Source organism: Bubalus bubalis, chromosome 5, assembly GCF_019923935.1.
Source record: "Bubalus bubalis isolate 160015118507 breed Murrah chromosome 5, NDDB_SH_1, whole genome shotgun sequence".
Taxonomy (NCBI): domain Eukaryota; kingdom Metazoa; phylum Chordata; class Mammalia; order Artiodactyla; family Bovidae; genus Bubalus; species Bubalus bubalis.
Window position 1 is genome coordinate 104,965,529 of NC_059161.1, and position 12,297 is coordinate 104,977,825.

The window sequence follows — 12,297 nt, forward strand, 5'->3', positions numbered from 1 at the left end:
CATCTATATTATCCTTAAAAAACTGTAACTCAAGACCTGTTCTAAGTACCAGTGACTCTTAAATATGTTTCTACTGTTTATCAAGTATATCATACTTTTTTAAAATAGAAAAAAAAAGAACTGAGAGATAACACATAATTCAGTTTCAGTTAATTTTTATTTTCATAAAATTCTACTTTTCCTAACTTAAAATCATAAATACCGTAACTTTTAAAAAAAAAATTTCATTTACTCTTCCTAATTTAAAAAAAAAAAAGTTGAATAAGCAGACACAGATTTATCTTCCAGATTTTTAAAGATTTATCTTTAAAAACCCAGGGTTTTTAAAACAAAGCTTTCAGGGACTTCTCTTTCCAGTGTACAAAAGACCCTCTTCTCAACCTGATATAGCTACTACAACAAAACACTGAGTAAATGGAACAACTATATTTTTCAACCATCAAAGAGCTTTGGATACAAATAAGTAAAAGTAAGGGATTAGCACTTCCTAGTCGAGCAAACAGTTGCTTTCACCTGAGAGCATCTATCCAATGCAGGGGCAAAGAAGCAAAAATGTCACGGCATAGCAACCTTGCTGGTTCAAGGAAAAACCAACCAATTTTTAATGTTCAAGTCTGGGGTAGTATGGTGCAGTGGCTTCTGGAAAATTCTCAAAGGCTTGGCTAGTCCTCTCTGCAAGCTAAGAAAGTTGATGAAGCTGGTGCTTATACTAGAAAGTAGGAAGAGAGAGGTTTTCTTGTGGTGTTTAGATCGCAAAGCCAAAATCATCTGCAACCACAGGGTTCACTGGCACCATTAGCATGGTCTTGCTATTCAGCTCTCTTGTTATTCCACAAACTCTTGTCCAGGAAGATGAGGCAGTTTCTTTCAGGTACCTCAAGAAAATCCATGTATATGAACAATAACCTTGTTACCCTGACAGTAAAATACCCTCTTCTCAAACAGAAGGCTCAACTACACTGTTAACTCTTCAAAACTCAAGCTGAAACCCAACCATTACTATGTCTATGGTCAACCAAAAAAAAAGCACAATGTGAGAGTTGCTGCTGCTAAGTCACTTCAGTCGTGTCCGACTCTGTGTGACCCCATAGACGGCAGCCCACCAGGCTCCCCCGTCCCTGGGATTCTCCAGGCAAGATCACTGGAGTGGGTTGCCATTTCCTTCTCCAATGCATGAAAGTGAAAAGTGAAAGTGAAGTCGCTCAGTTGTGTCCAACTCTTAGGGACCCCATGGACTACAGCCTACCAGGCTCCTCCGTCCATGGGATTTTCCAGGCAAGAGTATTGGAGTGGGGTACCACTGCCTTCTCCTGTGAGAGTTGTGAGTTACCTTATTTGGGGCAAAATGAGGACTAAAGCCCAGGAGACAGCATCTTAAGACAGCTCTGAGGAATTGCTTTGAAGAGATGGGGTGGGGAGGGTTAGTACACCTGTCATTTTGGTGAAGGGGGACATGTGCAGTCAAGGACACATTTGGGCAGAGAGTTGCTGCTAGTCACGAGAAAGCTGTTGCTAGCCATGAGGAACAGATGTCTCCTTCAATGATTTTAGTGCTTCTCTAGATAAGAGGGATGCAAGAAACTGGTCTCATAAAATCTTACCAAAATATCTATCTGCACCCCCCTGTTTTTTCCCAGAGCACGAAGGGCATCATTCCACTCTGAACTCTTAAGAGTGTTAAAGGTCAGCGACTGCAGTAGCTAGTGACCTTGAGGAGGCAGAAGGCAATTGACAATTTTTGACTGGCATCATGAACCATGCCAAACCCAGAGCAGAACCTTTCCTCTCCCCTCTAATCTCTTGCTCTGAAGTGAGAGATCCTTCAAAAATCAGATCTCCTAAACCTTACAAATATCCTGATTTTGTTCTCCTCCCTAAAGTCAGCTTCATTTTGATGGTCTTTCTATGAAGTTGGAAAAAGGCAGAAGTCTAATTTTATGCTCAAGACCAAGTAAATTAACTGCAGTGGAATCTAGACCCAATCAAGCTCAACTTCAGATTAGATAAAAGGGATCAGGTCCTCAGAGTAGCTACCAGACAGAGGTAAGTAAAGGTCCTTCTAGGTGAAAATATTAGATAAGTCTGTACTATCTTTTAACTTGTGTTGGTCAAAAAGTTAGTTCAGATTTTTCTATGTGATCTTATGAAAAAAACCGGAGCAAACTTTTTGGCCAACCCAACACAATGACTAGCATAAAATACAAAGGTATGAAAAATGAGAAGAAATAGGAAAATCTGACCCACAGTCAAAAGAAAAAGCAATAGAAGTACAATCACAGGCAGCTCATAGAATCAGTAAACAGGTCTTAAAAGAATTATTATATATATGTTAAGCAATTAAGATAAAAAGATTAACCAAAGTGGTTAGAAAGACAAAATATAACTCAAAAAAATCAAAATAAGAATGCTAGAACTAAAAAACATGATATTTAAAATGAAAATATTTATTGGTGACCTTAGCAATAGAAAGAATACAGATAAAGAAAAGACTAGTGAATTAAAAATTAGGTGAACAAAAATTATCCCAAAGTCAAGTTATTACATGGCTACCATACCTCAGCTTTCTGTCAGTCTTTTCATCCTTGGAAACAGAATAGACTTTCTTGTTTAAAATACAAATTTTTTTTTTTTTTGAGGGGGCAATGATTTTTATCATTCTTTGTCATGAAATCTTGGCTATAAAATCTGATCACCAACTGTAATTTTTCCATTAGAAAAATACCTCACTTCTGAGCCCCCAAACTCAGACCACCCTATTCATCCCTCTATATTCCTATCTTCACTTTTCATACTAAAATCTAGTCAGTCAGTATCTGCCTCCTCTCACTTAAGTGTCTTTTCAGGATACAGGAAAGATTTTTTGGTTGTTGTTATCTGTGACCAAACATTTCAAACAAGTATCTGGCACATGGTCAGCATTTCATATTTGTTTAACAAACTGAAATATCTGTTGATACAAAATTTTACATTGTTATAAAGATTTTAAAAGTTACATTAAAAACCAAATAGCTCTCAAATGCCACTGAACTCTTGCACTTTGATAAAATTCAAAATAAAGACTTTATTGTAAGAGATCATTAAATCCAAAATAAAGGTTACTAAATCCAAATATTTAAAAAGTCTGATTTTTTAAATTTAATCCACTGTTTTATGTTTAACAAGTGCAGTAAAAAAAATGGCTGGAAAAATATTCTTCTTTAAATGAGGTTTAAAATCATATTAAGGAAAGTTTATACAAACTGAACATTATTCTAGTCCATGCCAATATAGAGGTAGAACAAAAGAAAACATAATGCTAAAATTAAGATGTAAAAATGATCGCTTTAAGAGATGATGCATTAAATAAAAAATCTTTACATGTCAAAGACTTTATATATGTGAGCATGTAATCTGATATAACTAGCTTAAGTATTTTCATTTTTAAGGTATAAACAACTCATTTTTATATGAAAGGAACTATGAGAAGTCATTTAATGTATACCCAGGATTAGGAAAAAGGATGCTTTTCTGTATCTTTATGGAGCTTATTCAAACTGATAGCAATACAAATGCTGCTAGAATACAGAGTAAGAGAACATTACACAATTATATAAATGGCATTAAAAAATAAACCTTAACTCACAAGATAAAACACACTGGTTCTAAATTATATAGCCTTAAATCATTTGCTTCTGAACACCTATGAAATTTCCATGAAAATAATGGACTTTATTGTTCATTTACTGCAAGGTTAGACAGGCTGATATGATAGGTAGGAAGTCAATTGCTAACTAAAGCTGCATTCAATTCAGTTTAGTCTCTCAGTCGTGTCCAACTCTTTGCGACCCTATGAATCACAGCACACCAGGCCTCCCTGTTCATCGAGTCAGTGATGCCATCCAGCCATCTCATCCTCTGTCGTCCCCTTCTCCTCCTGCCCCCAATCCCTCCCAGAATCAGAGTCTTTTCCAATGAGTCAACTCTTCGCATGAGGTGGCCAAAGTACTGGAGTTTCAGCTTTAGCACCATTCCTTCCAAAGAAATCCCAGGGCTGTTCTCCTTCAGAATGGACTGGTTGGATTTCCCTGCAGTCCAAGGGACTCTCAAGAGCCTTCTCCAACACCACACTTCAAAAGCATCAATTCTTCGGCGCTCAGCTTTCTTCACAGTCCAACTCTCACAGCCATACATGACCACTGGAAAAACCATAGCCTTGACTAGACAGACCTTTGTTGGCAAAGTAATGTCTCTGCTTTTGAATATGCTATCTAGGTTGGTCATAACTTTTCTTCCAAGGAGTAAGCGTCTTTTAATTTCATGGCTGCAGTCACCATCTGCAGTGATTTTGGAGCCCCTCAAAATAAAGTCTGACACAGATCTATTTCCCATGAAGTGATGGGGCCAGATGCCATGATCTTAGTTTTCTGAATGTTGAGCTTTATGGGCTTAACTACTCAGAGAAATTCTCTATCTTATTTTTTAGCTACGCATTCAGGTTTCAAGCACAAGAAAGAAAGCGTTTAATGTATTTGAAGGTTTGTACTTAGCAATACAAAACTGGGCACCTTTCTCTTAACTCTAAGAAAAGCACACCTTTTCCTCCCAGAGCAACTTTCTCCACAAAATCGGGGACCTTTTTCTTCACTTAAGAAAGCCATACCTCTTCCTCCCCAGAGTAACTTTTTCCATCTCTTTACCAGACATTGCTTTTTATTTCCCATATTTTAATTAATTCTTCTGATTATGTAACAGAATAACTAAATTCCAATTAGGCACTCATCCTCTCTTAACACCTTTATTAATGGATTATTACCAAGTAACCAGGCAAATAATCTAAAAAGTAGCCTTGAAGACTAGGCTTGCAGAGTAGCTCCAGACAGTTGTTAAGTGAAGAGGTTAAGGAGTTGGCACTCTGTCAAAGAGCAAATGCTAAATGCCAGGCTGGATGAAGCACAAGCTGGAATCAAGATTGCCAGAGAAATATCAATAACCTCAGATATGCAGATGATACCACTCTTATGGCAGAAAGCAAAGAGGAACAAAAGAGCCTATTGATGAAGGTGAAAAGGAGAATGAAATAGCTGGCTTAAAACAACATTCAAAAAACTAAGATTATGGCATCTCATCCCATCTCATAGCAAGTAGATGGGGAAACAATGGAAACAGTGACAGACTTTATTTTCTTGGGCTCTAAAATTACTGCAGACTGTAACTGCAGCCATGACATTTAAAGACACTTACTCCCTGGAAGAAGAGCTATGACAAACCTAGACAGCGTATTAAGACAGCATATTAAAAAACAGAGATATCACTTTAATGACAAGGGTCCATATAGTCAAAGTTAAGGTTTATGCACTAGTCTCATATGGATATGAGACTTGGACCATAAAGAAGGATAAGCACCGAAGAAGTGATGCTTTCAAACTGTGGTGTTGGAGAAGGCTCTTGAGAGTCCCTTGGATTGCAAGGAGATCCAACCAGTCCATCCTAAAAGAAATCAGTCCTGAAAATTCATTGGAAGGACTGATGCTGAAGCTGAAGCCCCGATACTTTGGCCACCTGATGTGAAGAGCCGACTCATTGGAAAAGACCCTGATGCTGGGAAAGACTGAAGGCAGGAGGGGAAGGGGATGAAAGAGGACGAGAAGGCTGGATGGCATCACTGATGCAATGGACATGAGTTTGAACAAGCTTTGGGAGATGGTGAAGGACAGGGAAGCCTGGTGTGCTGCAGTCCATGGGGTGGCAAAAGTTGGATACGACTGAGTGACTAAACAACGACAACAGCAAAAGAGCCAAAGATACCTGGAGTAGATATGGGTGGATGGTTGAGATTCACAAACAATGAAAATGCAATACAAGCATTAGGCCATAAAATCTCACTCAAGTCAGGTTCATGTTAGAGTAACATACTTGGAAGGAAAGGAGGGTTTTACAAAATGTACATGATTAATCAAACAACTATAAGCTTACTCTGACAGGGTAAAGAAAAGATTTTTCTAAGATATACTTTTTCTTTGCTGCCAAGAGGATGGACTATGGGGCTTATTGTATCCTATGAGTCTGTCAGTCCTACCCCGGATAAAGAGCACACTGTGATCATACACATTCTCTTCCCTCTCCCTCTCAACAACTGCTAGACTACTGGCTGGGAATAAGATTTTTCAAACCTGTTTCAAATAGAGAACATGCAACCTCCTGTCTTTCACACCTGGAAGAACTCATTCATAACGTTTCTCAATGTTCCTTTAATAGTTTGTATGATCCCACTATGAAAGTTTCTTTGGATTAGGAAAGAGTAAGTGTATTGCTCAAAATATTACAGTGATTTACCTTTTTCTTCACCCATAAAATGGGAATATTAGTATCCATGTCAACTAGTCATTATGCAAACTAAATGAAATAATGCTTTTAAAGTGATTAGCACATTGCCTGACATACAAATGTTCAATGCCTGCTAGATATTATCACCATCAAAGATAATTTATATTGACTATTTGACCACATAGTATCAGAGGAGTTAGCATAAACGTTGAGTACTAAAATTTTTATCTTCAAAACTTGGCACGCAACCAATAAATATGATTTAAGACTATACATTCCTCTCAAGGTGAGTTACAGAACTATGTTATTTAGCAGTGTGATCACACACATACGGGTCCCCTCCAATCTCCTGCCACCTTTCTCTCAAACTCTGGGCCAGTCTCAATCCAGACTTTTACATTACAATCATTCAGGCAAGTTCGGAATAAAAATGTAATTCTAAATGGTTCTTCACAGATATGGAACTCCAAATGTACAAGGACAAATGCAATAACACCTATTTGACACATTATTTTTCAACATAAACATTTTGATTACAATCTTTGGATTAAGCAGACTACCAGTTTTTTCCCTTTTTTCATTCTATTTTACTCTTTTAAATATACAAAATAAAACTAAGATCATCAAAGGATAAATACAATTTCTTTTAACATAAAGCTTCTTTCTTGTACTCTATCCCAAATAACAATAAAAATAATTCTATATAGGTATCTCCTGCTTTTCAAAAGTTCGCTTTACACCATGTCCCTTTTAAAAAAGACCTACGTTACTATGTTTTCCCTAACAGAAATAAATTTGAAGAGGATTTTTGCTTTTACAAAAAAAGGTGAAAAGCAAAAGTAGCATTCAGTGTTTGTTCTGGAGAGAGTGCCACACTCCTTTCCCAGGATTCACACTAGGCACCTCAGCATCAAGCCACCAGAGCTATGAATTGCATCTACACTTTATACCAATTTAGCTTATGCATCTTTAGCAAGATGTGGTTCTAAGGTAACTTTCTTCGCTTTACACCATTTCAGTTTACAAAAAGTTTCACAGAACACTCTACTTTCAGATAGCAAGGGAACCCAGCTTATGTGTTATGATACTTTCTCCAGCCTAACACTTCTGTGGCTAAAAGTATTTTCCAAGAGTTTCTGTAACTAGGGTACAACATAATCTGCATTCAGCTATGTAGAGGTGTTGAATGAAGATTTGTAAGGAGGAACTGGACAGCATGAGTTGGGTGGTGGGTAGAGGACAGGAATAGAATGGCAGTGAAGTGGTTATGCATCTGGGGCTGTCATTGGTGGTGCCTCAGTGGGCCAAGGGTACTGGGGCTTATAGGGCCTGCAGTGGGGAAGACAGCTTTTGTAGCAGGCGAGTTCTAAGGTGGTGTGGTTCTATAAGTTGTTTCTGGAAGTTCAAAATGTAGTCTATCCTTTAGCTCTGCCACTGTGTCTGGAAATCCTCTTATTTAGCAAATTCTTTCTGCTTAAACAAGCTTATCTGGATTCTGTTGTCTGAAACTAAGAACCTCAAATGATACCCAGAAAATAAAAAACATTTCAATAAAACTCAATAAACTCATATAAATAAAGTTCAAAAATATGCACAACTAAAAACAAACACAGTCTTGAAGTCTTCACAAGTTTCATATTTGCTCTACTTTGATTTGTGTGGAGATCACTGCAAGTAGATTTGAAATAATATTATTTAATAGTAGTGGTAATACAACAAGTAACTTCTAAGAGTTACTTTATAGATCAATGGCCATTAATCAAGCTCTCTTTTAGACAGTCTCTCTTCAGCAAGCAGTGTACGCAAAGTTGGACAGTCACATGTAAATCAATGAAATTAGAACATATCCTCACACCATACTCAAAAATAAACTCAAAACGGCTTAAAGATTTAAACATAAGACATGACCCCATAAAACTAGAAGGGAATATAGGCAAGATATTCTCTCACATAAATTGTACCACTGTTTTCTTAGGGCAGTCTCCCAAGGCAATAGAAGTAAAAGGAAAAATAAACAAATGGGACCTACTCAAACATAAGCTGTTGCACAGCAAAGGAAACCATAAGCAAAAGGAAACACAACCTACAGACCGGGAGGAAAGATGACAACCACCACCACCACCAAGGGACTAATCTCCAAACTATTCAACAGCTCATGCAGCTCAGGAACAAAAAACCAGCTCAACCAAAAGAGGGGCAGAAGACCTAAATAAACGACCTAAATAAGGACCTAAATTTCTCCAAAGAACACATACAGATGGCCGACAGGCACACGAAAAGATGCTCAATATCACTAATTATTAAAGGAATGTAAATCAAATCTCAGTCGGTAAAAAGTCTGCCTGCAATGCAGGTGCCCTGGGTTTGATCCCTGGGTTGGGAAGATCCCCTGGAGAAGGAAATGGCAACCCACTCCAGAATTCCTGCCTGGAGAATTCCATGGACAGAGGAAGCCAGTGGGCTACAGTCCATGGTGTCACAAAGAGTTGGACATGACTGAATGACTTTCACTTTTCAAATCAAAACTACAACAAGGTACCACCTCACACCAGTCAGAATGGTCACCATTAAAAATCAACAAATAACAAATGCTGGAGAGGGTGTGGAGAAAAGGGAATCCTCCTACATTGTTGGTGGGAATGTACATTGGTATAGCTACTATGGAAAGCCGTATGGAGGTTGCTAAAAAAACTAAAAACAGAGCTACCATGTGATTCAGCAATCCCACTCCTAGGCACATATCTAGAAAAAATTATAACTCAAAAAGATACATGTACCCCTATGTTCATAATAGCACTATTCATAATAACCAAAACACGAAAGCAAGCTAAATGTTGACAGATGAATGGATAAAAAAGATGAGGTACAGATATACACAATGGAATACTCCTCAGCCATAGAAAAAGAATGAGAGAATGCCATTTGCAGCAACAAGGACGGACCTAGAGATTATCATACTAACTGAAATAAGTCAGAGGACAAATATAATATGACATCAATTATATGTGGAATCTAAAATATGACACAAATGAAATTACCTACAAAACAGAAACAGACCCATGGATACAGAGAACAGACTGTGATTTGGTGTAGTGGGGAGGGATGGAGTGGGTGGTTGGGATTAGCAGATGCAAAGTATTATATACAGAATGGATAAACAACAAGGTCCTACTGTATACCACAGGGAACTATATTCAACATCATATAATAAACCATAATGAAAAAGAATATGAAAAAGAATGTATATATATGTATAACTGAATCACTCTGCTGCACAGCAGAAATTAACACATTTGTAAATCAACCACACTTCAATAAAATATTTTTTTTAAAAACGAGGTCATTTTTAACACTCAAGGATTATGAATACCAAAACACAGAGTAAGTCTAGGAGTTAAAGGCTGTGGTCTGTAATTTCAACTGACCAAATAACTTCAGTTTCTATTAATAAAAAGCAGAATTAGAAAGTCTGGGATAAACAAATGGGAAAAATGAAATTTTGCTTTTCACCAACTAAATACATTAATATAATGGGTGCTTAACAATCATAAGTCTGGGATTTAGATATTTTTTTAAACTACAAAACCAACGTTGATGAAAAAAAGACTTTCTCATAACATCAAAGAATAGCTAAAACATTTTTGGATATAAAATAATTTTTGGCTCAAAATGAACTGAAAAAACTCTTAAAGAAATCATATAATCTTTGTACGTTGATTTGAGCAAAGTATTTAAAAGAATCAGGTTGAAGAGTCAAAGTTTACATGACCATAATCTGTTTCACAGTTTCTGACGATACAGTTTTCAATAAAATTTTTCATTTTGAAGATATAGTTAGTATTTTTTAAACCATGTAATTAAATTTTAAGATCATAAAAATATACCTATAATACCTATGTAAATTTATACGTTGGTAAGGAAAGGTCCACATTTTGTTAACATTCTAAGTCTCCTGGTAAAGGTATATACTGTAAACTTAGTGTTAATACACATTTAGAAATTATTTAAGAAAAATTAATGTATTTTAGTAATAACATTTCTGGCTACATTGTAGGTGTTTTCACATGTTATATCTCACTAATCTATATAATTAGTCTTCAACACAGAAAGAATAACCATTTTTCTTAAAGCAGTTAATTAGTCTGCAGTACTTATTACCTAGGTAAGCTGAACAAAGTAACAAACTATGGAGTGGCAGAACCAAATGTGAATCTAGATTTGTCTAACTTTTCTAAAACATCTACTTATTTCTATTAGAGCAGGCTGAATCTTTCAAGACAGGTACACCATCAGTTTCTTCATTATTTTTCTCACAGGAATATAAAATATTATACCAAATAATCATCTTATTTCCATCTAAATTGAGTGTTAAGAGTCAGTGAGAGGAGCAGGGCATTTCACTTTTATCTATGAAGATAAAGTTGAGTGTTCTCCATTAATTATATAAGTAACAGTGAAGAGTTCATAAAGAAATATCACTATGTAAACATGGTTTCCTAATACTCTCTCTTCTCAATTTTCTGAAGTCTACTGACTTATTAAAACAGATCTATTCAACAGACAGATTCGATAGACTGTCAAAGGCAATAGTCTTTTTCATTTATCACAAGCCTGGTAATTAATTCATTAGCCTGCCAATCAACCACACTACTAGAGAGATTTGTGCAAGTAGAATGAAACAGCTTACCGTGCACAATGATGTCTCTGTGATTTTTAGGTTAAAATCTGAAGAAAATTCCAAATCTGAGACAGATGTCGTATGACAATCTATATGCTACCCATTAAAGAAAAGAGTAGAGGGAAGGATTTAGTAAAAATAGTAAAAACAAAATCAGAAACACATAAATATTTCTTTTTATGCAAAAAAATTACTGTACACCAATGCTTTGCAAACTTTAATCACCCACACTCTACTTTGGGGATTATTTCTAAACTTAAGGGCCACTAGCACTAATATTTAATTATATCTTCTTTTAATCAAATTAGTATTTTTTACTTAGACTTGTTATATGAATAATATATATCAAATCATGGCTCTGTTGTGCTCAAGTTTTTTCTAAGATAGATTAAGATACTCGCAAATAAAAAGTGTTTTCCTGTGTTCCAACTAAAATCATTTTGTAAACCACCAGTGGTACACATTCACAATAAATTATGTGTGGTTAAGTCAATCTTTTTTGTAGGACATGCCAACTTGAAAACATATGCTATTTAGAAGAACAAGATGTTTTAGAATTCATTTTTGTAAGTGCATTTGAAGTTTGTTAGACATTAAGAACAACCATAACAATTCCAACCAATGAACAAAATCAACTACGAAGATTCACTTCAGGGAAAAAAATGGCCAAATATCCTTATTTTCCTGTTCTGTCCCAGTTCAAAGCCTTCTCCAATTCACTATGGAGAGTAGATGGACTTGGGTACAGCAGTGTGACCAAAGGATGCTGTGCTGTGAAGGCTGTCATTGGCATTTGGCTGACCATGAATAGGTTATAACACAGTGAACACAATTCACACGACTACTTGAGGCATTACTCTATTTTAAACAGTGAGAAAATTTTAAAGAAGCTACACTGTGGTTGCCTTTTATTTATAACAGGATTGGGGAATACAGAACAGGCAACATTTACCTAAACAAACAAAAAGAGAAAGGATATGTATACTTTTTAAACACCTTTGTTTATCAGTCCTAAATTTTCTATTTCAACTATCTTATTTACCCATAGCATTTTTGGGAATTAAGCCAAGAAATAACTAGAAAGAGAAATTAGCACTACAACATGGGACCCTTCTCTTTCTGTTCCATCTTAAGATTGAATTGGCTATAACCATACCCCTTCCCTGAGTGGAAGAATCCAAATAGATCCTTTACACTCAGTGTACCAGGGCATTGAACAGTCCTATAGTCATTAACCATGCTATATTTTTTTTCTTAAAAGCTGAACGCAATTTTAATCAGTTTGTTTTCTTGTTGAGAAACTTTACATATTAAGA

At 36.1% G+C, this 12,297-nt stretch overlaps 1 protein-coding gene across 2 annotated transcripts in view; it reads right to left on the reverse strand.

The window, feature by feature from the left end:
• Nucleotides 1-12,297, reverse strand: part of PRMT3 (protein arginine methyltransferase 3) — a 129,701-nt gene that overhangs the window by 35,004 nt on the left and 82,400 nt on the right. For both annotated transcript variants that reach the window (XM_025286294.2, XM_025286293.2), the window contains one exon: nt 10,991-11,077. In XM_025286294.2, coding sequence (XP_025142079.2) covers nt 10,991-11,077 — 87 coding nt within the window. The remainder of the gene's footprint in view (nt 1-10,990; nt 11,078-12,297) is intronic.